Source organism: Rattus norvegicus, chromosome 3 (assembly GCF_036323735.1).
Source record: "Rattus norvegicus strain BN/NHsdMcwi chromosome 3, GRCr8, whole genome shotgun sequence".
Lineage (NCBI taxonomy): Eukaryota > Metazoa > Chordata > Mammalia > Rodentia > Muridae > Rattus > Rattus norvegicus.
Window position 1 is genome coordinate 154,245,410 of NC_086021.1, and position 26,729 is coordinate 154,272,138.

The 26,729-nt window shown below is 38.7% G+C and overlaps 1 protein-coding gene across 15 annotated transcripts in view; it reads right to left on the reverse strand.

Moving 5' to 3' along the window:
* The window catches only part of Ralgapa2 (Ral GTPase activating protein catalytic subunit alpha 2), a 280,066-nt gene that overhangs the window by 133,405 nt on the left and 119,932 nt on the right, over positions 1 to 26,729 (reverse strand). For all 15 annotated transcript variants that reach the window (XR_005502529.2, XR_005502528.2, XR_005502527.2 and 12 more), the window contains 3 exons: positions 18,301 to 18,494; positions 17,429 to 17,527; positions 17,051 to 17,206 (listed from right to left, as the gene is read on the reverse strand). Coding sequence is in view for 11 of the 15 variants with exons in the window: in XM_063283347.1 (XP_063139417.1) it covers positions 17,051 to 17,206; positions 17,429 to 17,527; positions 18,301 to 18,494 (449 nt within the window). In the remaining 4 variants the exon portion in view is untranslated. The remainder of the gene's footprint in view (positions 1 to 17,050; positions 17,207 to 17,428; positions 17,528 to 18,300; positions 18,495 to 26,729) is intronic.

The window sequence follows — 26,729 nt, forward strand, 5'->3', positions numbered from 1 at the left end:
AGGCCAGAAGGGCCTGGGCAGGTGAGCTGCAGATTCTAGAAGATCACAGATGCCAGCTGAGACTACTATTCCCAGCAAAAATTTTAGTTACAATAGATGGAGAACGTAAGACATTCTATGACAAAGTCAAATTCAAGCAATATCTACCTAAAAATTTCACTCTACAGAAGGCACTAGAAGGAAAACTCCAACCACCCAAAAATAAATACATAAATAAATACATAAATAAATAAATAAATAAATAAATAAACAAAACAAAACAAAACCCACATCCCCAAACCCATAAGGAATAAATAATCCAAGACCAGCAAAATCAAAAGAGGGGAAACACATACAACAACACAACAACAAAATAATAGGCATCAGCAAACACTATTCACTGATATCTCTTAAATCAATGGTCTCAATTACTTAACTAAAAAGACACAAACTAACAGAATGGAACCAAAACCAGGATCTGTCCTTTTGGAAATCCAGGAGACATGCCTTAACATCAGGACAGACATTACTTCTGAGTAAAATGATGGTAAAGCATATCTTAAGCAAATGAACCTCAGAAGCAAGTGGGCATACCCATTTTTAATATTTGACAAAATATACTTCAAACCAACACTAATCAAAAGAGTTAGGGTAGGACACTACATACTCATCAAAAAAAGATCCACCAAGAAGACTTCAAATCTATGCACCCAACACAAAGGAGCTCAAATTCATAAAAGAAACATTACTATGGCTTAAATCATATATTGACCTTCACATACCAACAGATAGGTCACTTACACAAAACCTAAACAAGGAAATGCTGGAACTAACTTATGTTATAAACCAAATGGATCAAATAGAAATTTACAGAACATTTCACCCGAGCACACAAAAACTATACCTTCTTCTCTGCACCTTACAGAATGTTCTCCAAAATTGACCACATACTTGAATAAATAGCAAGTCTCAGCAGATTTAAGAAAATTTGAAATAACACTATGTATCCTATCTAATTACCACAAATTAAAGCTGAATACCAAAAAGAACAGAAATAACAGAAAACTTACAAACTCATGGAAACTTACTATTGAATGAAGGTCAAGAAGAATTAAAGACTTTCTAGAATTTAATGAAAATATATACAATATATACATAACATAGCCAAACTAAGGGACACAAAGAAAGTAGTTCTAAGAGGCAAGACCAGGGCTAGATGGTTTTAGCTCATAGTTCTACCAGACTTTCAATGCCAATACTCTTCAAATTATTCCACAAAAGAGAAACAGAAGGAACATTGCCCAATTTGTTTTGAGGCCACTGTTACTAGCATACTCAAACTACAAAAAGACTTAAGAGAATTGTAAGCCAAATTTCCTTATAAACACAGATGCTAAAGCTATCAATAAAATATTTGCAAACAGAATCTAAGAACACATCAAAAAGATCATCCACCAAGATCAATAGGATTCATTCAGGGATGCAGGATGGTTCAGTAGATAGGTAAATAGTTAAACATAATTCACCATACAAACAAACTGAAAGACCAACCAACCAACAAACAAACAAACAAAACATATGATTGCCTCATTATATGCAGAAGTGGCCTTTGACAAAAGTCCTAGAGAAACAAGTGACACATAGGACATACCTCAACATAATAAATGCAGTTTACAGCAAGCCCATAGCAATATCATCCCAAATTGAGAGACACTCAAAGCAATTCCACTAAAAATCACGAACAAGACAGGGTATCTGCTCTTTCCACACCTATTCACTATAGTACTTGAAGCCTTAGCTAGAGCAATGAAATCACTGAAGGAGATCGAAGGAATACAAATTGGGAAGGAAAAAGTCAAAGTATCTTTATTTGCAGAGGATATGATGGTATATTTAAGTGAGCATAAAAATTTCACCAGGGAATGTCTCCAGCTGATAAACACTTTCAGCAAAGTAACTTAATCAAAAATTAATTCACAAAAATCAGAAGCTTTCTTATACACATAGGGCAAAAGACTTGGGAAAGTAAATATCCTTCACAACAGTCTCAAATAATACAAAATATCTTGGGGTAACTCTAATGAACCAAATGAAAGACTTGTATGATAAAAACTTTGCAAAAGTAAAGAAACTGAAGAAGTATTAGAACATGAAAAGATCTTCCATGTTCATGAATCAGTAGAATTAATGTAGTAAAAATGACAATCTACCAAAAGCAATCTAAAGATTCAGTGCAATCCCATCAAAGTTCCAACACAATTCTTCAAAGATTTTTGAAAAGATAATCTTCAGCTTCATATGAAAAAAAAAACCCAAAAATACAGGATAGCTAAAACAATCCTGACAAAAAACACAACAAAACGAAACAAAACAAAACAAACAAACAAAGAAAAACCTACTAGAGGAATCACTATTCCTGAGATCAAATTGCACTACAGAGCTGTAGTCATAAAAACAACATGGTACTGTCACAAAAACAGACATGTTGATCACCAGAATTGAACTAAAGATGCAGACATAAACCAGACATATGAATACCTGATTTGTGATAAAGAAGCAAAAAGTACATACTGGACAAAGGACAGCATCTTAGATCCATACTTACCACCCTGCACAAAACCCAAGTTCAAGTGCATCAAAGACCGCAACATAAAAACCAAATACACTGAAACTGTAGAAGAGAAAGGGAGGAATAGCCTTGAACTCATTGGTACAGGAAGCTTTCTGAACAGAACACTGTTAACACAGGCACTAAGACCAACAATTAATAAATGGTGCCGCATAAACCTAGAAGCTTCTGGATGGCAAAGGACACCATCATTTGAACAAAGTGGCATCCTACAGAATCAGAAAAGATTTTTGCCAACTTATACATCTGATAGAAGATTAATAGTCATATACATAATATCCAATAAATCTCAAAATATAGTTATCAAGAAAACAATCAAATTTAAAATGAGGTCCATATCTAACAAAGGGGGTGGGGACTCAGATGGCTGGGAAACATAAAGAACTGCTCAGCTTCCTTAGCCACTCGGGAAACGCAAATCAGAACTGCTTAGTGATTCTATCTTGCACATGTCAGAATGGCTAAAATCAATAAAACAAGTGACAGCTCATGCTGGCAAGGATGTAGAATGAGAGAAGCTCTCATCCATTGGCGATGAGTGCAAACTTGTACAGCCATTATGGAAATCAGTGTGGCATTCTATAGGAAGATGGAAATCAATCAATCTACTCAAGATCTAGCTATACCACCACTCTTGGGTATACAGTATATACCTAAAGAATGCTTAAAGCCCATCACTGAGACACTTGCTCAATCATGTTAATTTTTGCTTTATTTATAGTAGCCAGAGAAATTGGAAACAATCTAGATGTCCCTCAACCAATGAATGAATAAAGAAAATGTACTACATTTACACTATAGAATATTAAGTTTATGCGGCACCATTTATTAATTGTTGGTCTTAGTGCCTGTGTTAACAGTGTTCTGTTCAGAAAGCTTCCTGTACCAATGAGTTCAAGGCTATTCCTCCCTTTCTCTTCTACAGTTTCAGTGTCAAAATATGCAATATTACAGTTTCAGACGTCAAAAATATGCAATCATGAAATTTGAAGGTAGATGGTTGAAACTAGCAAAACTCATCGTAGGTGAGCTAACCCGCACCTAGGAAGACAAACAGGACATTCATTCGCTTTTATGTGAGTATTGTTAACTCAATGATGTGTTACATCAATGATAACCAAACTACAATCCATACAACCAGAGGTTAGGTATAAAGTGAGCAATTATGAGAGACAATTTTCTCTCCAGGAAAGGGAAATAGAATAGGTAGTTGTGGATAGATTTGAGGGTGGGGGGCTGAAATGAAATGATCAAGCGAGGAAGGGAGGGAAGAGGGGGATGGGGGAGGGAATACAGGGAGAGATAGCTAAATTCAAAGGCCATTTGAGGAGTAGTATGGAAACCTAATTCAGTGGGAGTTTCCTAAAATATATACATATATGAGATGATCTAAATGAAATTGCCAAATCAGGAGACAGAGCCACAGCGGGTCATCATTGTCACCAACTGATGCTTCTAGTACTGGGACAGAGTTATATCGAATTGAGTTGTTGGCCAAGAGGTCCCAGGGGGTTGCTTTTCACAAACTGATGCCAAGGCCCCATTGCTGAAGATAAAACTCAATGACCATGGAGAAGTAGAGCTGGTGTCTACAGAGAGCCTTTACCACTAGCTCTCTGGTACAGGAAGGTACTCTGCAGGCTACCAAAGGAGAAACGTATCAATGACAAATGCAGAGAGACCCACAGCCAGACATGCAGTGTATGAGAGACCATGGAACACTTGGCCCTAAACAGTATGTCTCCATCAAAACCCTCCTCTCAGAGATGAGGGAAGGCTGCAGAAGAGAAGGCAGAAAGAGTGTAAAGAGACAGAGGGGATTGAGGACACTAAGAAAACAAGGTTCTCTAAATCAACATGACATATGTACATATGAACCCATAGACACTAAGGCAGCATGCACAGGGCATTCATGGGGGTCTGAGAGCTGAAAGGAGATGTGGACGTATGCATCTATCCCTAACCCAGATGCTATCTCCAATTGATAACCACTTATAGATGAATTAGTTTTTTCCAATGGAGATTCACAGGGGAAACAAACGACTCTTAAGGACGGGTCGCATGCCCAGCATTAGGTGGTCAAGAGAAATGAACTCAATGGCATTATAGGAGGTTCCTCATACCATCTCAGGATTTCTCCTTGTTTCACTAATGTTATTTTATTTTTAATACATGTGTGCATACATATACATGCATACATACACACACATACATACAGGTCCTTTGTGTATAATTATAGCTTTTAGCATAATGTTTTTATGGGATTCCTAAGGGTGAGAATGAGTGAGTCTCTAATCTGTGTCTGCTTCCTGTCCTTCTTCTTGGGCTTTTTTCCTTTTGTCTGTCTGTTTTGTCCTACCTCTATGTGCTGTTTTTTGTTTCATCTTATTGATATATTTTATTATTATCCCTTAGAAGTCTGTCTGTTTTCTAGTGACTGAAAAGGAGGGATCTAGTGGGAGAAGAGGTGAAGGGAGGGGAAACCATAATAAGGATATATTATGTGGGGTGAAAAAGCTATTTTCAATGAAAGAAAAAAAAACCCACTACTCATACTTAAATAAACAAGTAAATAAAATAAACTAAATAAACCCTAAAATAAAAGTCAAACTCCCAAAAGACATTCTGCATAGACATTTAATAAGTCACTCATTTCCTCCCTGGTCTCAGCAATATCTTCTCCGGACAGGAGACTGCTACATGTGGTTGGGTGACAGCAGGCCAGAGCATACAGCTCCTGAATGGAACAACAAACGTGCCGTGGGGACCCAGGATGAACCAATAGACGACAGGTGGCACCAGGTCTTGACAAAATGACCGTGCTGCATGTGTTTGACAGCATTCCTGCATGAGTTAACAATGGCAGGTACTTAATTGTTATGTCTCCTTACTAGAAGATTCTCTTTTGCTCAAATTTTTCTAGCCCACAAATACCCACCAGAGAATATTTTTCCATGAGAGAACAAAAGGAAAACTGTTGTTTATTGTTTCTTCAGAAAACAATGTTCTCTCTAGAATGTGTTCCAGTAAATAGCATTTATAGCTGAACAGTCTGTAATCACCACACCACCACTTACTACTAGACAGTAAAGAAATCAGGAAAAAAGAAAAAGAAAAAAAAAAAGAGGATGTTGCCCACCAGCAGAGCAGGAGCACATTCTCACAGAGAGAAAACCTGCTGGTTAACACGCCTTGCTTGTATCCACACACATCCTTATGGGGTTTAAAGCGCAGTCATGTTTAAAGTAAACAACCTTTGCCCTACAGATAGGAGCTTAGGTGTCATCTCTTTTCTGATAGAACTTTAGTATACTGCAATACTTCTAGAAGCCATCCTTCTGGCATGCCTCTGCCTAGAGAAAAAGATGAATTCTCTTAAAAATCTCCAGAGTTCTAGATGAGAAAAGATGGTCTTGTAGGTAGATGAACTACACCCCAAGCCCCAGGAGAATTAACTGCAGTAAGAGCACCGGTGACAACACAGGGTAGCATGCCCTTCTATGACAGAGTCAGAGAGAGCCACTGGGAACCCATTTCACAGACAAGTGAAAAAGAGCCTCAGAGATGCTGACTTAACAGTACGGTCACTGGGGTTGGGGATTTAGCTCAGTGGTAGAGCGCTTGCCTAGGAAGCGCAAGGCCCTGAGTTCTGTCCCCAGCTCTGAAAAAAAAGAACCAAAAAAAAAAAAAAAAAAAAAAAAAGTACGGTCACTTATGAATGAGGCCAGAGCACAAGCTGTGCTGAATATCCCCTTTCTGCACAGCAGCATAAGACAGTGCTAGACAGCCCCATGGAGCTAAAGGTGTTTACATATTCAGAATCAGTCACTTGTCATATCTGGATAGAAAGTTGCAATACAAAATGTCTTCAGTAGCTATGAAGATAACTCAGTAGGTACGAGTGCTTCTTGTAATCATGAGGACTTGAGTTCAGCTCTCTATCACCCATGTAAAAGCTGGCCACACACACCAGTAATCCCAGCATTGGTTCACTGGGCCTTGCTCATGAGCCAGCCGAGGTGGCAAGCTCTAGGTTCAGTGAGACTCTATCTCAAGGGAATAAAGTATAGATGGGCAGAGTGGGATACTCCATGTGTGTATGCACATACACGACACACACACACACACACACACACACACACACACACACACACACAGAGAGAGAGAGAGAGAGAGAGAGAGAGAGAGAGAGAGAGAGAGAGAGTCAGAATTTCCCTCCTAGTCTTGGCTGACTAAGTCAGATGACCTAATCTTCAATAGAGCTGTGCCTTAGCTTTTTAAGGAAGCAACTGTCTATATGCCCATGCCAACATTCCTCCAAGCAAGCCATTCTCTTCGCTATCCTTCCTCTCAGGAGTGTGGCAAGGACTTGGGTAGGGCAGGAAGTGACTTCCAGTTCTGAAGCAGCACTTTGAACTTTCCAGCTTCAAGTCACGAATTTAGCAGACTGTGCTTGTAGGCAAAATCTACCTCAAGTCATCTCATGTTCACCTGAATTGATCAGACCATGTTTCACTTCTTAAACTGACTTAAAAAAGAAATCAATTGATTAAGTTCCACTACCAAAATTCTTGAAAAACAAAACAAACCAACCACTGGCAACTTTAACAATCTTAAACATTTGCCTTTCAATCTCTCTGGTAAATTTTCCTGTGCTTTAATGTGCTGGTTAAGTTAAGGAGGCTGATCTTAAGTACGTTTGGGATTGCTAAGCTTTGCCACTGTGCTGCCTGGCTCTTCTCAGCCCAGTGCCATCTGCTTGGCTGCTCTTCTAGGGCCAGTATTCACCTCTTCAGCACTTGTGATATTCTGAGCCACTGATTCTTCTATATTCTAGATGCCAAAGGACCTCTGTCCTTGCTGTGGCAACCAAAAATGTCTTAGATATGGTCAAAGATCTCCTGGGGAACAGTCTGTCCCCAACCCCAGAATCAGTTCTAGGGTGAGAAGCTGACTAGCCCATCACAGTACACAGTTAAAGACTGATCTAAAACTGGTAGCTGGAGCCAGATTCTTAGGTGGTGAGGCGAGGTTGTTTTGGTTACCCCACTCTGCCCTCACAATGACTGGTGATTGAGTTGGCACAAAGAAAAGCCCCCATCTTTTCCATTTCTAAAATCTATCACATTTATATTTATTCTGTCTGGGCAAAGACAAGACACACTCAAAAGACTCCATTAAGGAAGGTTCTGGTGGATTGATCCTTGGGAGAGGCTATAGTAAATAAAATATACTTCTAAAAATAGACTTCGGAGAAGAAAAAGGCATTATCTATTACATCCTGTTGAATACATAAAAGATTTATGATGGAATATACATGTTTCATATTCTTCATTGATTTCATGTACTTAAAAGAGAGGCCTTATAACCTAAATCCAATGAGGTAAATCAAACTTTCTGTTAGTTTCTGGTCTCTAGGTAGATTCCTCTCCAGAACAGTCTCCTGAGCTATCATCTTACACATTTTAAAGCCATGAAACAAGTTCACTGCACACATGTTAAACCTCATAACCGAAACCCCTGCCATCTGTCTGTCTACGTATTTCCACTTTCCTTATTGAGGTATAAGTGGGCTTGGCAGATTAACGAAAATAATTATTGGTTATATAGCTATAAAAGAAAACCCCTTCTGTCTAATTGTTTACTGCAGTCACCCATCTGACGTCTCCGTGACCAAAATGATAGCTGAACGAAGTCTAATGAATTTTATTTTTCTTGAAAAAGTTTAACAACTCTATAGGTACTTTTCCCTGAAACTCGAGAACTACTCGGAAAGCCCTGAACACTACGAGGGGTGTTCATCTGCCACTCTGACTTTGGTACATATATACAGTAAGAAGAACATGAACCACCTAGCCTTGTAACTATTACTTTTTCATCAATCCCTGTTAAAACTTAAAAGTTTTGCATTTCTTGAAGTAAACCCGTGTGTTGGGTAAAACACCATTAATTTAAATCAAGTGCATTTAAATGAATGCAATTATATTTTTAAAGAGATTAAACGTTTTGAGTGTCAGATTATTTTTGAAAATACATAGTAACAAAGCTAACAAAAACTATCATACAATGAAGACCTTTAGACATTCTATTGCAATAACAGAGTAAATTTATTACTTATATACCAACTGTTGGAATTCAACAGGGTTTAAAAAATGTATATTTTTTAGGTAGAGAAAATGTCCCTGGAAATAATTCCCATAAGTTCCTAATTTTAGTAGGATTCTTAGGGGAATGCATGTGCCTCCTGCCATGGCATTCGAGGTAAAGGAAGGTGGAGGCATAAGTTGTCTAAATGTTTGACACTGAACCATATTTCCCATCTTATGTGAGTAAGCATCAGCCTTCTCTCTTTTCCTCAACTCAGCAGCCTTTGGAACTGCACTTGGCTTTGAGAAGCAATGGCAACACTGTCAGTTATGTTCTACTTTTGTCAGAATACTTTCTGTCTAATAGAGTATCCTACCTGCTCACCAATATTTCATATACACAAAACATATATACATGTACACACATATACACACACGCACACACACATGCTCACACCATCTGTGTCTCAGCCATCACTAACCCTCGTTAACTTGTTCCTGGGCTATTATAATTCCCTTTTTGTTTTTGCTGTCATCATTCTCTCATGGTTATAATTTACCCAAAATAACTGCTGTGGTGTAAGGTCCTTCAATCAAAATCTCTCTCTCTCTCTCTCCTTCCCTCCCTCCCTCCCTCCCTCCCTCCCTCCCTCCCTCCCTCCCTCTCATCATGTTGAGTTTTGTGCTTCAAAACCATTGAAAGTCCTCCATTATCTGTGGGATGAAAAGTACTCAGTGAGTGGAAGATTGAGCAGTGAGCTGTGAAAGCAAGGTTCAAGGGTCATGCCGGAATGGTCTATACTTGGCTCTTCTGATGATCCAAGCCGTCTGGGGCTCTTTATAGTGCTGCCTGCTTACTCATGTTCATGGGTTAATTCCGTCCATAATTATCTGGCACTAAGGCAAAGCTGCTCTCCCTGGTCACTGGTTCTTGGGCCTTTCCTGAGTTCTGTGGCATGTGAGCCTTCATCCTGCACCTGGGCTTGTAAGCCCTGCCACTCTTTAAGTCTTTCCACGTCCCGCCAAGTTCAATCTCTTTATATTTGCCAACCAATTTAGCTACAAGGACATTTGACACCCCAAAAATCATTTCTTTGGTCCTTTTTACAAATTAATGAATATTACAGATAATCACTTATGCATTTCATACCTTCAAAACTCAATACTTACCAAAGGAGAGAAAAAAATACCCAGTGCAAAAAAGTTCTTGAATATTACACATATTGAGGAAAGAATGCAGTGACTCTAATAAAAATGTTTAAAAGTAGAGCAGAAAATCCAAGAATGTTCAAGGACCTTAGAGTCTTCTAGTTGATCTTATCCTTGAGCACTCAGGATGGGGCCCTATGGCTAGTGAGAGGCAAAACTGAGTCTTGTTCGCAGGTTTCATAGGTATCAACATGAGACTTGCCATCTACAAAGACTGCATTAAAGCCATTTTGAAGTCCTATCTTGAAGCACAGAGATACAAGACCCATTGTTACAAAAGGAATAAATGCAGATTAGCCTTTTCCCCCTCACTGTACAAAACTATGGCTTTAGACATTCTCTTTAAATGGAATCGCAATCCGATTAGTATCAAATTTAGGGTAAAAATAATTGTATTTTCCTAATCCACACAGATAGCATATTCAAAATATATAATTAGAAAATATGGACCATTTAGAACATAGCAAATATTTTCTGTCAAACCCTTTTGGTGTTACAACTGTGCATAGGTTTGCTGGTTGTATCACTTCGTCCATGAAGTCTAATCCCTTGTACACCATTCAGAGTTCCCAGTTTCTTTGGTAGAAACCATGGTGGAACTGTCTGCTGTCCTGTTTTTTGTTTTTTCTCTGAGAGATTATTCAAATCTGGAAAATAGTTCAATCACTCTTATGGAAAAGCTATAAAGGAAAAACTGGATATTCACTACAATACAGGAATGTTCCTGTCTTCAGGAGTCAGTGGGATTATGTGGAAAAAATTGGAACACAATGTTGAGTTGGAACTGTAATGACAAAAAAAAAAAAAAGAAGGATGAGGAGGAGGAGAAGAAAGAAAGAAGGAAAGAGATCAAAATAAAAAATCACTACATTCTAAAAAAATTCTTTTAAAATGAAACGTCTATAGGGTGTGCCTTCTATAGCTCTTATACTGACCACACAGGTGTCATGTAAATGTCTAAATGTCAAAGTGCGCACTCTATTGTGCCAGCATTGAATTAAAATTTTGAGTTAAAATGTTTGTAAAAAATAGCTTATTATATAAAATCAGCATGTTAGAGAGGTAATAAAATTCTTTCCCTTGATATGAGACAAACAAGACAAGTAAAAATAAGCCTCTGCCTTACACTTGATAATTCTTTTTCCATAACTGAATAGTCAGATCAGTTTAGCTTAACTATAAACTGAGGAATTTATACATAACTAGCATACAGAGTTCCAGTTATGAGGTTAAATTTCTAGCAAAGGACAATTCTTTGTTTGAGAAAAGGTGATGCAATTGTTACATATCACTGCATGATGCAGGCTGTCTGAGGTTATTAGAAGAGTCAGGTATGGCCAATTTACTCGGATCTCCCCTGCACCTTGCTATCATAGCTCACTGGTGAGTCTTACGCTCACTGAGGAGACCCTGGGGATCTTTTTACAACCGACTGTTTATTATTATATTATTCCATCATATACCTCTTGAGAGGAGGCTGCAACATCCGTTAAGAAAAAGCATAAACGTATTTTGATTTCTAAGGTAGAACAATCCTCTATATATAGTACCTAAAATTATATATATTTTTAATGTTGGTATTGTTTAAAAGTATACTCAAAGAGCAAGTTAAAATATTCTTAAAACAAGTGACATATTACCTGATACAAAATAAGTGACTAAAGTTAAAAGGAAAAAAACCCCAGTTGGGTGAGTTAATGCTGCAGGTGTATGTAGGAGCTGAACTAGCCGCTATCGACCCTCATTTCCAGGGCTCAGTGGCACTACGAAACAGTCATGGATTATGCCAGGATCTTACCTGCAGACAACACAATCCATTTATCAGAGCTTTTGAAGATAAGAATCGACAGCAATGTCAGTTGACTTACAGAATTTTCAGTAGTGCCAAAGAACCAACCATGGGTCTCAGCGGTGAAGGAAAAGGCAGCAGACACAGCCAGCTACACTCTGAGCTGAGAAGGCTGGCACTAGAGATCCTGCTGCTTGCAGTGATGCTAGTGTCTGGGCAGAACCTCCAGAGATGGGAGGGCCCAGCTCCTTCAAGATGCTGTCCCACTACTCCCATGTCTTTCAAATGCTCTGCTAAACCAGTTGCAAGGAGTCTGGCTCATGCAGAGTTCCTCCTTCCATCATCTTTCATTGAGTTAGGTGTGAAGCAAGTAGTGAGGCAATGACCACAGGCCCACAAGACATTCCTGGATCATGGGCATAAAGAGCAAAGTAAACACTACTTATGTCTGACCTATAACATAGACATTGCTCCACTTATAAAATTTCACAGTGTATAAGTATGTTTCCCAGCCAAATCATTATATTAAAATGTAAGACGGCAGATGGGTAATGACACAAACATAACACTTGGTTATTAGAAAAATGAACTACATGAGGTTCTTAGAGCTACTGCATTCAGTGCCCTCGGTCTTCACATAAGGACTCATGCTTCCCAAAGGAAGTAATCCTCTAGGATTATGCTCCTCTTATAGTATAGAACCAGGGCATGGTGGGCCCAAATGACTTGGCTACGAAATGAAGGCCAAGACTAGAACTCAGCCCTACTGAGGCTCTTTACAGCTACATTTTATCATATCACATTCTACTAAATCAAAACATTGTGCTGCTATGGTTAAAATTTCGTATGTCAATGATTATTGTAGAGCAGAACTACATATATTTTTCACCTGAGGAAGTTTTATGCTGGGTTATTTTTTTCTGCCTTAGAAAATACAATAAAATAACATTATAGACTACAATGACAAAGATCCACATTTCCCGAAATTTCTATATGCAAATTTGCAACAATAACTTTGTATTACTTACTGTAAGCTTTGCATTTAAAAGAGAACTTAACTTTGATGTGTAACAGACAAATTAAATTACATTAAGACGGTAAATCTGTAAGTCATTGTTAAAAAATAGTTTACTTATTTTAAGAAAAGAAAACTTTCCAGTCTTTGATATATGTTCTTACAAACATGAAAATAAAATTCCTTTCCTCAACTGTCCTTTTCCATTTCACACGTATTGATCTTTCCATATGTTTTAAATGATCATGAAATTAATAGGAAATGTTTTTAATAAATCCAAATCATAGTTCCTTTCATGTCAAAATATTTTGGGGAAGACTGAGGTGAAAAAGCTGCTTAAACATTAGGACAAACTAAGAGCAGCCAAGAACAGCTTTAGAAGAGAAACTGAAAAGTGACAGAGAGCTGGGAAGGTATCTGCAGGTCGGAGGGATGCTATGAGGAGTATGAAGTGGAAGGAATATGGCCCAGCAAACCAGACAAGGGAGGAATGAGATCAAGGAGTGTTTGACCTACATGTTAGCTGTCAGTCAATGGAAAAGACATGCCCAATGGGGACGAAAGTTTTTCTGTAAATTCTAATATCCTTTTGAATACATGGCATTTGGCAAAAATTCTCAAGATGTTTTGAACTTTCATTATTGATAAAACAGGGCATGATATTTATCCAAGTGAAGTGTGGATCATCCAAGTGAAGTGGGCTTCACACTGTTCCTGATACAGGGTCTGGCACTGTGGGTCTAGGAGAAAGTCAACATCCTTTACCTCCACCTCCACCCCAATACTCCAGGCCCAGTGCAGCTGGGCTGAAGACCCTTCATGGGCTGACTGAGTAATCCCGCAGTCACACGGAGTTCATAATTGATCATCATTATAAAGGTGCTTATGATCCTAATTAGCTTTGAACCAGTGACAAGATTACTAGCATTGAAAAACAAACTCCAGGAGCAGGCATGGTGGTACAGGTCTTTAATCCCATCATTTGGGAGGCAGGCAGTTCTCTATGAATTTGAGGCCAGCATAATCTATATAGTGAGCTCCAGGACAGCCAAGGCTACAATGAGACCTTGTCTTAAGAAACTAGGGTGGAGGAGGGGAACCCTTATCAGGGAAAACCTTTCCATTTTATGGAATTTCTTTAACAATCATGCACATTACAAACCCACACTACATCAGAGTGAGAGAGAGAAACGTCTGAAAGAGCCATTATGTTGCCTATTTAATAAGTTAGTGAGATAGCAACTATTACTACAAAGGTTGTTTTAGAAGTACTACATTTGGCATTCTGGCTGTTGGACCTACATAACAAATTTGGCATCATATTAGGTGCAGCCATGCTCTTACATGGTTGTACATAAGACCAGAGGGTAATTCATGAAATAGATATTTGTGGATGATTTTTACACTTGAGCTCCAATTACGTTTGAAAAGGTATGGAAGATCTTGGCACTTGTGTACATCTCCGTGTTTCACTGAACACTGTGGATACAATTCCAGTACTGTCAGATTCAGGAGAAGCATTCTGTAAAACCCCGTGCTGAGCACGCACACACACTGTCACAGGATTCTGACTCTTCCTGCCATTTTTAAAATATATAACTGAGTTGAGCAGACAAGTGTGCCATCCAGAGGCCAATGGGGAAAACACAGCTTGTGTTTTCTCTGTAAAACAAAACTAGTAAAGATTAAATTAAAATATTACATTTAACTTAAATATTGCATTTAATTATTTATGTAATACATTATTTAATTATTTATATGTTTTTAATCTAAATAGCAAACTTAGTATTTGCTACTACTGGTTTTTAAATCAAAGGATAGTCTTTAGACTTCTCCCTTTGTATAAAGAAATCCTTCTCATGCCACAGTACATGGAAGTGTGCTCCTTTACAACTCTCACAGAATGGAAACAAGCCGTGACATAGCACCAGCCACAGGTGCAGGGCTTAGCAATTAAAAATTGAATTTAACTGTATTCTCTGTAGCAAATGTTTTCTTTTCTTTCTATAATGAATATAGCATGTGTTTCCAGAAGTACATATAAGTTCTAAAACAACCACCGTGACCTATTTAGACATGTGGGCCAAAAGTTAAACTAATTAACCAGAGACAGTTCTTACTTAAATGAGAAAGGTTTCTTTCATTAGAAGGACTCTGGGTAAATTTCTTCTGGCGAAGAACTAAAGTTCACTTTAGGGTAATTCTGTTTGTCAGACAGTTGGGGCTTCTAGAATATATAGTAATTATTGTTAAGGTTAAATTAAAATAGTTAATTCTATTAAAGCCACATAAAACTCCAGGCTCCTACTGGTGTACACAATAGGGTGATTATAGAAGAGAGATGTATGATATTCCCATTCTGCCCTCATGTCTGCACTGATGGGACTGCTGCTGGAATTGGGCTGTCCACAAAAGACCACTGTCTTCATTGAACTGAAAACATGATGTACATTAAAATGTGAAGACAATTTTAAGTATATAATTTCAACATCTTTCCTGAGTAAAATATTTTAAAACAATTCATACAAACATACTCATGCTACTTTGAAATTCATACAATTCATACAAACATACTCATGCTAGCTCTGACTCCATGCTTCCTTGCTTTATTTTCACGCCAGCACATCTTCAAACAGACTACGGTTTTAAACTCACACCTCTTATGGGACTTCTACCACTTTGTGCTGATTTCAGGTTTGCTGTTGTTGTTGTCATATCAAAACATTCTATAGTTGACCATTATTTCCAAATCATATATTTTCCATGAAGAAGCTTATCAAAATACTACTGTAACATAGAGTGCTGTTAAGTCAACCTTCCTATTGTGGTGCCTACATTGAGGGAAATTATTACTATCTTCAAAGTTGATTCTCTTTCCTGTTTCTACCAGCTAATCTTCTAGGTGTCCTGTACTGCATCATTCTGTGGGAGGTTTCTCTACCTGCAGGGGCAGCTGGGAAGAGCTGAGCAGAGGACACAAGTGACTGTACTTAATGTCCCTATTTAGATATCTATTGGAATAAAAGAATGAAGCTGTGGGTCCAAACTCGGCTGCTATTACATCACTGTCTTCTAATGCTGCTTAGAGCAAACATAGCAAGAACAACTCATTGGGACAGTATGGTAATGGCTAAAACAAAGTTCAATGATTGCAGCTCAAAACTTGTACTAGGGAACCAGAGAATATGGTGACCACTTCTCCAGCATGGGAAAAACACAAGTACATTTTATAAATAAATAAATAAATAAGTAAATAAATAAACAAATGCCAAGCTTACTCCCCATGACTCATGTGACTGCTCCAAGTTGTCCTCTGACCTCCATACTTGAACTGTGGCACACACTGTCCACAGCCCCACACACGAAAGAAAGAAAGAAAGAAAGAAAGAAAGAAAGAAAGAAAGAAAGAGAGAGAGAGAGAAAGAAAGAGTGAGGAAGGGAGGGAGTGAGGAAGGGAGGGAGTGAGGAAGGGAGGGAAGGGAAGGAAGGAAGAAGGAAGAAAGAGAAGGAAGAAAGAAGGGAAAGGAAGGGGGGAAGGAAGGAGGGAAGGAAGGAGGGAAGGAAGGGAAGGAAGGGAAGGAGGGAAGGAAGAAAGGGAAGGAGGGAGAAGATAATAATAACACTTTTCAAAAGTTCATATGCCTATCTGAATCACTCCTCCTGTCCTCACAAGTGCTAGGGGATTTCCCAAGGGAGCCAGACCAAATACTGGCCACATCCTATAATCCTAAATCCAGGATCTACAAAGAGGAGACTGTAGCTTTGTGAGGGCCTTGAACCTTCTTGTTCCTACTTAACTAAATGTCTATTTCTTTGGAAGAAATAAAAGTAACTCCACTCAAGAAATGCTAAGACCCTAAGTTCATAGGAAAACCGTACCTTATAAAGAGAATCCAACTACTAAAACGTGAATCTCCAGATATTTTTAAATGACCAGAACCATAGAGAAAAGTAGGGGTTGGGGATTTAGCTCAGTGGTAGAGCGCTTGCCTAGCAAGCGCAAGGCCCTGGGTTCGATCCCCAGCTCCGGAAAAAAAAAAAAAAAAAAAAGAAAAAGAGAAAAGTAGCTGAGATGGTGCTTTCAAGTTGACAACAGAGGCAGAGACTGGGTCATATGGGTTGTGAAATAAAGTTCAGATTTAGTTAGCACGCAGGGTGGTGAGGGAAGGAGCAGGAATGTGATAAGCCCTGGTTAGACTGCTGAAGACCTTAGGTGTGAGGAGCCGACGGAAGCCACTGAGGACTTAAGCATTTCTGGTGTATTTTCAGAATATATAAAGTACACACAAAGTGTGACAACAGTTTCCCATCGTGGCACACCATGATAAAGAGATACAGGATACCTGGTCCTCGCTGGTTAATCCCAGGTGCATCACGAGGTAAAAATGCACCAGGAAATCAGAGTTGGGCAGAACATCCTGGCGCCTGGTCATCATGGCACAGATCAGTTTGTAGGCTTGCAGTTTGCCTTCTTTATATTCATTCGGCAGAGTTGTAGCCTGCCAAGGAGATGATGTTTCTAGATTAAATCAAGTCCAGATGCAGACATTTCAACATTTCATTTACTTCTCAGTTTTCCTGAAGACTTGTTTGGAGATGTGGGATGCACTGGCTGTAGTAAGACCCAGCCTGTCTTCAAAACATGCAGTCTTAGGCAATTACAATTTTTAAACTCAATTTCAGAAGGGAAGAGGAAATTGCAATAAAGAATAAACACTTACCTTAAATAGCCATGATGCAAACATTCTGAGTGGTGGGATCAAGAGTGGAGGAGATGGAGACGACTGGTTATCCAGGCTTATTGCGAGATTATCTCGTATCTAATTCAAAAGAGAATTGGGCAAGGTAACATTCTTCTATTCCAGCAGAGCAATATTGTCTTGTACAGCCAAGAAACTACTCCCGTTTTCTATACAGGAATAAGAGTGTGTAGTACTTACTGAGTTTTCTTTTAGTATGAGAATCTTGTCCTTTTAAGTTGTGTGTTCTTACTACATATAGTTGAAACATTAAACACAAAAGAATGGTATTGTTTTTCTATTGTGTGAATACGTAGGAGATTCTGAACTCCAAGTGGTAAGAAATGATTTCATAAATTATGCTATATGAATATAAGTCATGTTTTGGGAAAATATTTAATAATGGAAAATGTATATTCAGTATAAAAATAAAAGAAAGGAACAAATCAGTATCTATTCTTAGTTTGGTAAAATTTTTTATCCATGGAAATAGATATATTTTATATATTAATATTGGTTGTCCTATAAAATGGATATATAATTATTTTATTGCTTTTCTTTTTCTCAACTTTATACAATCAAAATAGTATCACTTTACTAAAATGAATGATGAAACCACACAGAATCCTATTTTAATATCTTTTACTAACATACACTTGGACTAAAGGAAGTAAGTCTCAGGTATTTAGTAAAGTGTTAAAACTACAGATACCATGATTTACTCTTGAGTCATCAAATATACTTCATCTAAATACCTAATTTGCATTTCAGAATATCTTCGATAGTTTGTATATTAAATGAGGCATGTTAATTTTTCTGCATTAGTATAAAAGATAATGAACATCAGAACACACCTTGGCCAGCTTGTACCACAGTTCATAGAGATAGCTGAAAACCTTGGCATGGATCTTCGGTGACTGGATGTTATTCACATCTCCAAGGATTCCCAAGACTCTTCGCCACAGCACAGCAGCAGAGTCCGGGTGCCAACCAGTGAGGTTCCCTCCAGCAATTATGCTGCAGTCGTCTGCCAGGCATTCCCTGCTCTCTGTGAGAAAGTGTGGAGTACCTCTGTCAGCATGATCTTCATTTCATCTTCACGGTTTCTGTTAGCTTTGTTGTAAATTACCTGTACTAAGTTTTACGAACTCTTGGTAAATTAATTAAGATAAAATGGTTTAGAATTTGGTAGAACAGAAAAAGAGAATCAGTTAAGGTCAAACCTTGATTCTTTCCAACTGAATGCCCAACAAAAAAATGATGTAACTTGGGGTGATCATGTGAAGGATTTTACGAAGCAGGCAAGATGAGGGGATTTTGAGTAGGATGAGCACCATGATGGGAGGCAACCCAGAGTCTTAGGGTACAGAGACATCTGTGTCAGGTTTGATGGTTTATTGAATATAGAATTTGCATACCAGAAAGTTTCACGCCCTTTAGGTCTAAGGAATACATGCAGTCATGAAAGTCACCATTCATCCCCCATAACCAGGACAGGGTTCACTCCCTTCGGTCTGAAGAGCACCTCTGTCACAGTTAGCTCCACTCCTCAGCCTAAGCACTTTACACCCGCTGCTGTGAGTGCTGGCCCTTCCAGGCCTGCCTCTTCTAGTGTCTCAGACAAATCCAATTCTAGTACTCAGTCCTTCTCCTTGGTTTCTTTTACCTAGAAGAACACACTCTTAACATCTCTAACACAATCTGCTCATTCAGGATCCAACCTTTGACCTCACAAATACTAGACCAGCATTCTACCACTGAGTGAGCCTTCCTGACAGCTCCACATGGCCAGGGCTCAGTGGATGTCCATGCAGGCATGATGCCTGCCGAGTTTCATCACGCTCTGAACACTGGTACTTTGTATTGTAGATTAAGGCTTAAAAATTTCTTAGTTTGAGAAAGGGATAAAAATTACTTAGTTTGAGAAAGAGACGGAGAGAGGGTGAGAAGCCATGGCAGGTGATGTTAAGATTCTGCTCTGTGTATTTACACGTTGTTATTAATGTTCTCAAGGGACGGATGGTACTGGGCTTTGTATGTTTAAATGGGCAATTATATCTTACCAATTGGGTCAAAGATTATTGTGTTGTGTGTTCTTTAATGTGTAGATTTAAGTAATGTAATGGAGCATGGTGCGACTGGTCTGGACCACTGCAAAGTTGGGATGTGTTTCTGCCAAGATATCTAGCAGATATCTTGGGACACCGCGGTGCGGACCTAGTAGGTAAAAGACAACAATACCTTTTTATTTTTATATTTTTACAACAACAGATGGGGAACCAAGGTGATGGGCAAGAATCCACTAGTAATCTTAAGAGCTGAGAGAGAGTTTTTATTTTCCAAGTATGAGTAGGCCGGAGCCATCTTAACTCATGTGATATCTCAAGGGCGGGAATTTAACAAAGAAAGGGTGAAGTAGCCTGGGTTGGCAGGCTGTCGGTCCCCTGCTGTGTGATAAGTAATGGCAGCTCAGAGAGTTAGAGATTAAAAGCTACATTTTTAAAGAAAGTTGTTTAGAAAGCCTTTCAGGATACTCATACTCTTTTTAACATGGGCTCCACGGGAATTTTGGGTTGAAATCCTAGTTAGACAAGCTACTTCTTAATCACAGGTATTATAGAAGTTATTAAGGTTAAAGAAAAATCTGTGGCTCCGGATAGAGAGCTTAACAGATGGATATATTTTGGGCCAAAGTCCTGAGATTTAAGATGCTTATTGGTTTTAGAATTGATAGAAGGTGTTTAAGTTTGTTTTAAGGAGAGTAAAGAGATTACCCGAATCACGTAGTGATTTTCATCTATGGTTCGGAACTTAGATAGGGAAAAATTGGTCACTAACTCCAAGTAGAGAGTTGCGATATATGTCTGTAACACCGGGAAGAGTGAGTGCAGACATATATTATAGAAATTATTGAGGTTAAATAAAAATCTGTGGCTCTGGGTAGAGAGCTTAACAGATTGAGATATTTTGGGCTAAAGTCCTGGTTTGATATGTTGCTTATTGATATTGGAATTGATAGAAAGTATTTGGTTTGTTTTATGAATTACCCGCTAAAGGCCATATGGCTCGTTGATGCTGGCTAGCAAGGGTTTGTGGTTACTTTTGATATTTACCACAACAGGAAGCTTGGATTCTCTTAACGTGGGCTCCACGGGAATTTTGGGTTAATTTCCTGATATCACAAAGTACAAAAGCCTATCAGGCTCATTGTTTAGCTTACTTCATAATGGGTGTGACTTTGAGTTTTAAGGTTATATTATTACTCTGAGAGAGAGTGCAAGATACAAGCTTTCCTGGTTACAGACTAAGGAACACAGTATTTTGGGATAAAGATTTTGTCTTTGTGTTTTTAAAAGGTATGATTTGGCTCTGGAAACCTCACAGAGTCATACTGATTAGATTTGATAGAGGTAGACCGCCTGAAAATTAGATTCAGGAGAATCAAACAAAAAGATATCTTGATTCTAAACTCTTGTCTTGAGAGTTGTTTTTTGTAGAATGTGCCTACTTGGAATCCTGGTCTCAAGGACTTTCAGCTGGGTCCAGTCAGGACACATAGGCTACAGCATTTGCTTCATTCTTCCTACTCCCTACCCCCAAGGATATGTCAACGCCCATGTACAGCTTGAAGAAGTTGTAGAGGAGTCGTCGCCCCAATTCCCTGGACTTTGGGGGGCTGGAAATGGTAATTCTAAAGTTGTCTTTATGAGGAATTTAAAATTGGTTGTAATTTAACAGGGAGGAATTAGTTAGATTGAATTGTACAGTCATAATCTCATTCGGTAACTAAGCTTAAATCATATCTTTGTTTTGGTATATAGAATTTATTTGTCAAAAGAGTTTAAAAGTACAAGGTTTAGAGCCAGTCCTTCTATTGTTGTCATTACAAACTTCTGAGTTGATTACACCTGTGAGTTAAGATTCAAATAGCGAAGTCATGGCTCTGGGTTTGGGAGAGTACTTTCAAGATAAAATTTAGGATATGGAGACAACAGTACAGATTGTCTTATATGGATAGATGGTTTTCAAAAACATCAGAAATCCACAAAATTTGAGATTTAAAGTTATTATTTATCTTTTGTTGAGACATATCTGCTCCTAACAGTTCCCCTTTGGCAGATTTAATGAAGAATGTGAACATCTCTACCTCCAGGTGAGGCAATACTTTGTGCCTAGGCAGCCACTGGACAAAACTGCCTGCTTCGTCTGCAGACTAAGATTGTCCAGAAAAGGACAAATTATGCAGAATAGTTGACTGATAAACTCTGCCAAGACAGGGTGAACAGCCCTTCAAAATCTGCATTTCTAGAGTCTGTCAGTTGATTTTGGGCTAAAAGGCTGAAGACTTGCGCTCACATATTGCTAACAGGGGAGTTTGCTAGTGGAGATTTGTCTCTACAATCTCTCAGTTCTGCAAGCTGTGTTAGGCTTCCTATGTGTATAGAGATTTGGTCATTCCCAGATTTCTGACGGGGTTGAAGACATTATAGTCTCATATCCTATCAGGCTGTTTAACTCTAAATATACATATTTTATTGGACAGTTATCCAATAGTATACAAGCTAGCCAAGATACAATATAGATTTTAAATCTTTCTTAAGCTGGAATGAATAACTAAATGTTCTGTTTAACTGATATAGTGATGGACTGGGTGTTGAGAATATCATATGCTTTATAAATTGTAGAATGATAATAATTGTACTCAAATTATATATAAGTGAAAAGGCTTTTTAACTGGACAAAAAGGGGGGAATGTTGTGGTTTGCCCTGAAGTTATCTGTATTTTGATGCTAATTCCACTGCCCCAAGGACAGATGTCTAGTCGCATACTCAGAACTCAGGTGACTTCACCAGAACCACCTCTCCATTGAATTTGTAAAGTACAGGTGAGGGGCAGGTACAGGATAGAAGGAGGCCTGTCATTGGAGGAGAAGGAAGGATGGGCGGGAGAGAAGTTTGAAGGAAGAGGAGGAGACTAGGATAGAAAGGGAGACAGAGAGAGGGTGAGAAGCCATGGCAGGTGATGTTAAGATTCTGCTCTGTGTATTTACACGTTGTTATTAATGTTCTCAAGGGACGGATGGTACTGGGCTTTGTATGTTTAAATGGGCAATTATATCTTACCAATTGGGTAAAAAAAAATTACTTAGTTTGCACGTGCGTATTTATGTATGTGTGTGGGTTTACAGATGCCATGGGAAACATGTGGAGGTCAGAGAACAGCTTGCAGGACTCAGTTCTCTCCTACAATGTGAGTCCTGGATATTGAACTCAGGAGTGAAGTTCTACTTGCTAAGCCAACCCAAAGTCATATGTATATATTTGTTGGTTTTGTTTTTGTTGATACAACATCTTACTATACAGCCAACGTTGATCCCCAATTTGCTTTGTACCTCAGCTTGGCCTGAATTTGGCCTCCTCAGCCTCCTGAGTTCTGGGATTACAACGAGATACTTCCATACCTTGTTGCAGGATATTTGATCACACTGTGAACCCCAAGATTCTGTTATTTTACTGAAAAAAAAAATCTGTTTCTGGTTGTGATGTGGCTCAGCCCCTAGCAAACACCTTTAATCCCTCTGGCTGGACTACAGACAGGCCCTTGGTACACACCTTTAATTCCAAACAATGAAGTTAGTTTGTAGAAGGAAGCACCCTTGTTTGAAAGTGATGTCTAGTTGAGTGGCAGACAAAGTGACAAATCAGAGAACGGTTTAACAGAATAGGATATGCCCAACTCTCAGAGAAAGGAAAGGGAAGGTACTTAAGGAGCAGTGTAGAGAGAGAAGGCAAAGTTTTACTGGGACAGTTGTATAGAGACAGGTTAGAGAAAGTGGAAAAGGAGTCAGAAGATTAGAACAGACTGCTAAAGGTAGTATGAGACCGAGCAGAGCAAGTCAGTCAGAAACTGGGAGAAGCTGAATCGAATCAGTCAGCTCGGAGAGGAGTTTGAGCCAGAACAGCTGAGTTGAGCCAGCCAGCCAGATCATAATGAACTAGAAAGAGTGAGCTTATTCAGCAGTAAATATCAGAGGCTGAAAACATTCTAGGCCTAGATTGTACAGATTCTAAAAGCTTCCAGGACTAGGCTTTGGTTAGTAGAATGGGGCAGTAAGCCTTCAAAACAACAACTGCTTCAGGAGAGTAACAGTACTTTTATAACACCACCTTATGCTTTTTTCTTATTCCTGGAACTCAAATTCCAGGAAACAATTTTCCTAATAAGCTCTCTCTTGCTGAGTGCTAACCTCTTATCTAATCTAATCCCTGTTTCCAAGACAGCATCTCTGTACTTAGTTCAGTGGTGATCTCTGCTGGGAAACCCTGTCATCTACTTACTTTATCTTCTATAATAAAGTCAGCAGCTTGTGGGCAGTGATAACTCTTTTTACTTCTGCTTTTGTTGTTTGTTTGTTTTGCTCTTTAGATCTAACTCACTCTTTACCCTAGACCGGCCTAGAACTCACCTTGTAATGCAGTCTATCCTTGAACTATCAGCCCTCCTCTTGTCTCAGCCTCCTAAATGTTGGAATTATAGGATGAGAGACACTGTGCTCAACTACTTATTCCCAAATCAATGCACTGGCTTCCTGTGTTCAGCCTATCACTGCCTCCTATTCATGTAGATACCTAACATGGCTAGCCCTCCGATTACAATGATTTCAGTCAAGCTGTCAGGGATACTGACAAGAGTCCATGCTGCTCCATCTAGAACACCTCATCCTCTTTGCTCTTTGGTTGTTACTATCTTTGCCGTCACCTGTGTCCTGTGGAATTACTTGACAGCTCTTTCGATGTGGCTTAAGGACTGGAAGGAACAAGTGGGGCTGTGTATATTTGTTAACTAGATAGGCACAACTAGCAGTCCTTGAAACTCTGAAGGCTGTCAGAAACATAAAAGCCTAGGAACCACCTACAGTCTAGTTGAAGGGTATAGGGGTATGACATATTGACATGTGATGAGTATCCTTCCAATTTGCCATTATAGTTGCATCAGGGTAAAGGAAAAAAAGGGGAGGTAATAAACACCCTTTTCACTGATTTACTTACTTGGTTTTTGTTTTAAGGCTCTCACTGTGCAGGGCTAGCTGTCCTGGAACTCACTATGTAGACCAAGTTGTCCTCAAATACACACAGCCCCATCTGCCTGGCCTCCTGAGTGCTGGAATTAAAGGCCTCAGCCATTACACCCAGCTTCACCTTATTTGTAAAAACTCCTCATTTCATTTTTTATTTTAACATTTTTGAAGATTTATTTGCCTTATGCTTATAAATGTTTTGCGGCACATATGTACATATATCATGTATGTGCCTGGTGCTCAAGGAGGTCAAAAGAAGGCATTAGAACTCCAGGGATTAGAGTTATAGATGGTTGTGAACCACCATGTGGGTGCTTGGAATGGAAGCAGGGTCTCTACAAGAATGGTGTGCGATCTTAATGTTGGGCCATTTTTCCAGCCCCTAAGTTTTATTTAGTCTTAATACATTTTTATTTAACAATTTGTTCTTCATATTATTTTTGTAAAAAACAGACATATTTAAAAACTGTTGGAGATTCATGAAAAAATATAAATAACATCAGTATAATCCACACAGTTTCTCTATTATCAGCCTTGCACATTAAAATATTTATTACAATTAACAAACCAGTCCTAAAACAGTATCAACATCTAAGCTTTACTTACAATTTAAAAATTCGTGTGTGTGTGTGTGTGACTGCATAACTGCATGTTTGTGAGTGTGTGTGTGTATGTGTGAGTGTATGTATGTGTGTGAGTGTGTATCTGCCTGTTTGTGTGTGTGTTTGTGTGAGTGTGTGTGTGTATGTGGAGTGTATATCTGTGTGTTTGTGTGTGTGTGTGTTTGTGTGTGTGTGTGTGTGTGAGTTTATGTATGTGTGTGTGACTGCATATCTGCATGTTTTTGTGAGGGTGCATATGTGTGACTGTGTATCTGCATGTGTGTGTGTTTGTGTGAGTGTGTGTATATGTACGTGTGTTTAGGCATGTCTGTGGTTTCAGAGTATTGGTCCTTGCCTTCCATCTTGTATGAGGCAGGCTCTCTTGTTCACTGTTGTCTATGCAGCCATGAGCTAGTGGCATTGCTTTGTCTCCGCTTCCCATGTCCTCAAAGGATAACAGGGATGACAGGTACACACCACCAAACCTGGCTTATATGTGGGTTCTGAGGTTCAAAGTCATATCCTCACACTTGTGCAGCAGGCACTTTATCAACCCAGTAAGCCTCCTCTGCATCCTGTAGAGTTCCTTTATTTTTACTGGATTTTCACCCGGTTGCAACTCTAATGTAAACAGGAACAATACTTGAGGTACCTCAATCCTTCAACTAGACTGTAGGAGTTTCTAAGGCTTTTAAGTTTCTGACAGCCTTCAGAGTTTCAAGGAGTACTGGTCAGGTATTGTATAAACTGATCCTCAGATAAGAATTGTCTTGTTTCTCTCACAGTATTTGTGATAGTTATTTTTAAAGGTCAATGTGATACAATCTAGAATCACTTGGGAAGAGAGTCTTAATGAGGCCCTGACTAGACTGCTTCCTTGATCACTCTAGCTTTGTTAATATTTATAGGGAATATTTTTACATTGTTCCCTGTTTTGTTTTGTGGGTTTTTTTCACTTCCTAGACACTCATATAAACTTTAGTTTTACTAGCTCTTCAGTTTACCTTCTATGGTATTATGCTATCTTTCCCCTTAATTTTGGAATAGGACACACATGTCATATTTTATTTACATACATGTAAAGCAGGTCATATCTTGTCCTTCACAAAAGAGTTCAGCTACATCCTAAAGATTATAATGTGTGCTGTTTTAGTTGAAGTCTGGTTTTTAGCTTATTTTCCTTTTTGAAATATTTGTTATTTTTCATCATAATCACAGGATATGTTGTAGTACAAATCAGGCATCTCTGTTGGTAGAAATTGGCCAACTTGTTAACATTCTGTTAAGTTAAAAACTATGCATCTCCCAAATACACATATATATGCATGTCCACTCAACTGGGCTAATTGTATTGTCTTTTCTTATTCTTATTAGTAATTTTTTTTTTTGCTTAACTCATCAATTAATGGCAGTTTATATTCAGAGTTCTTCCTATGAGAATGGTTTTACTAGTAATTTCTCATGTCTTTTTTCCAAATTTTGCTTCATATGTTTGGAGGCCGGGAAGAGCGGGTAAATGTAGAATTATTGCTCCTCTGATGATTTCTACTTTAAATTTTACCCAGCCGTCCACCCACAACTACACTGGCGGTCTGCTCTCCT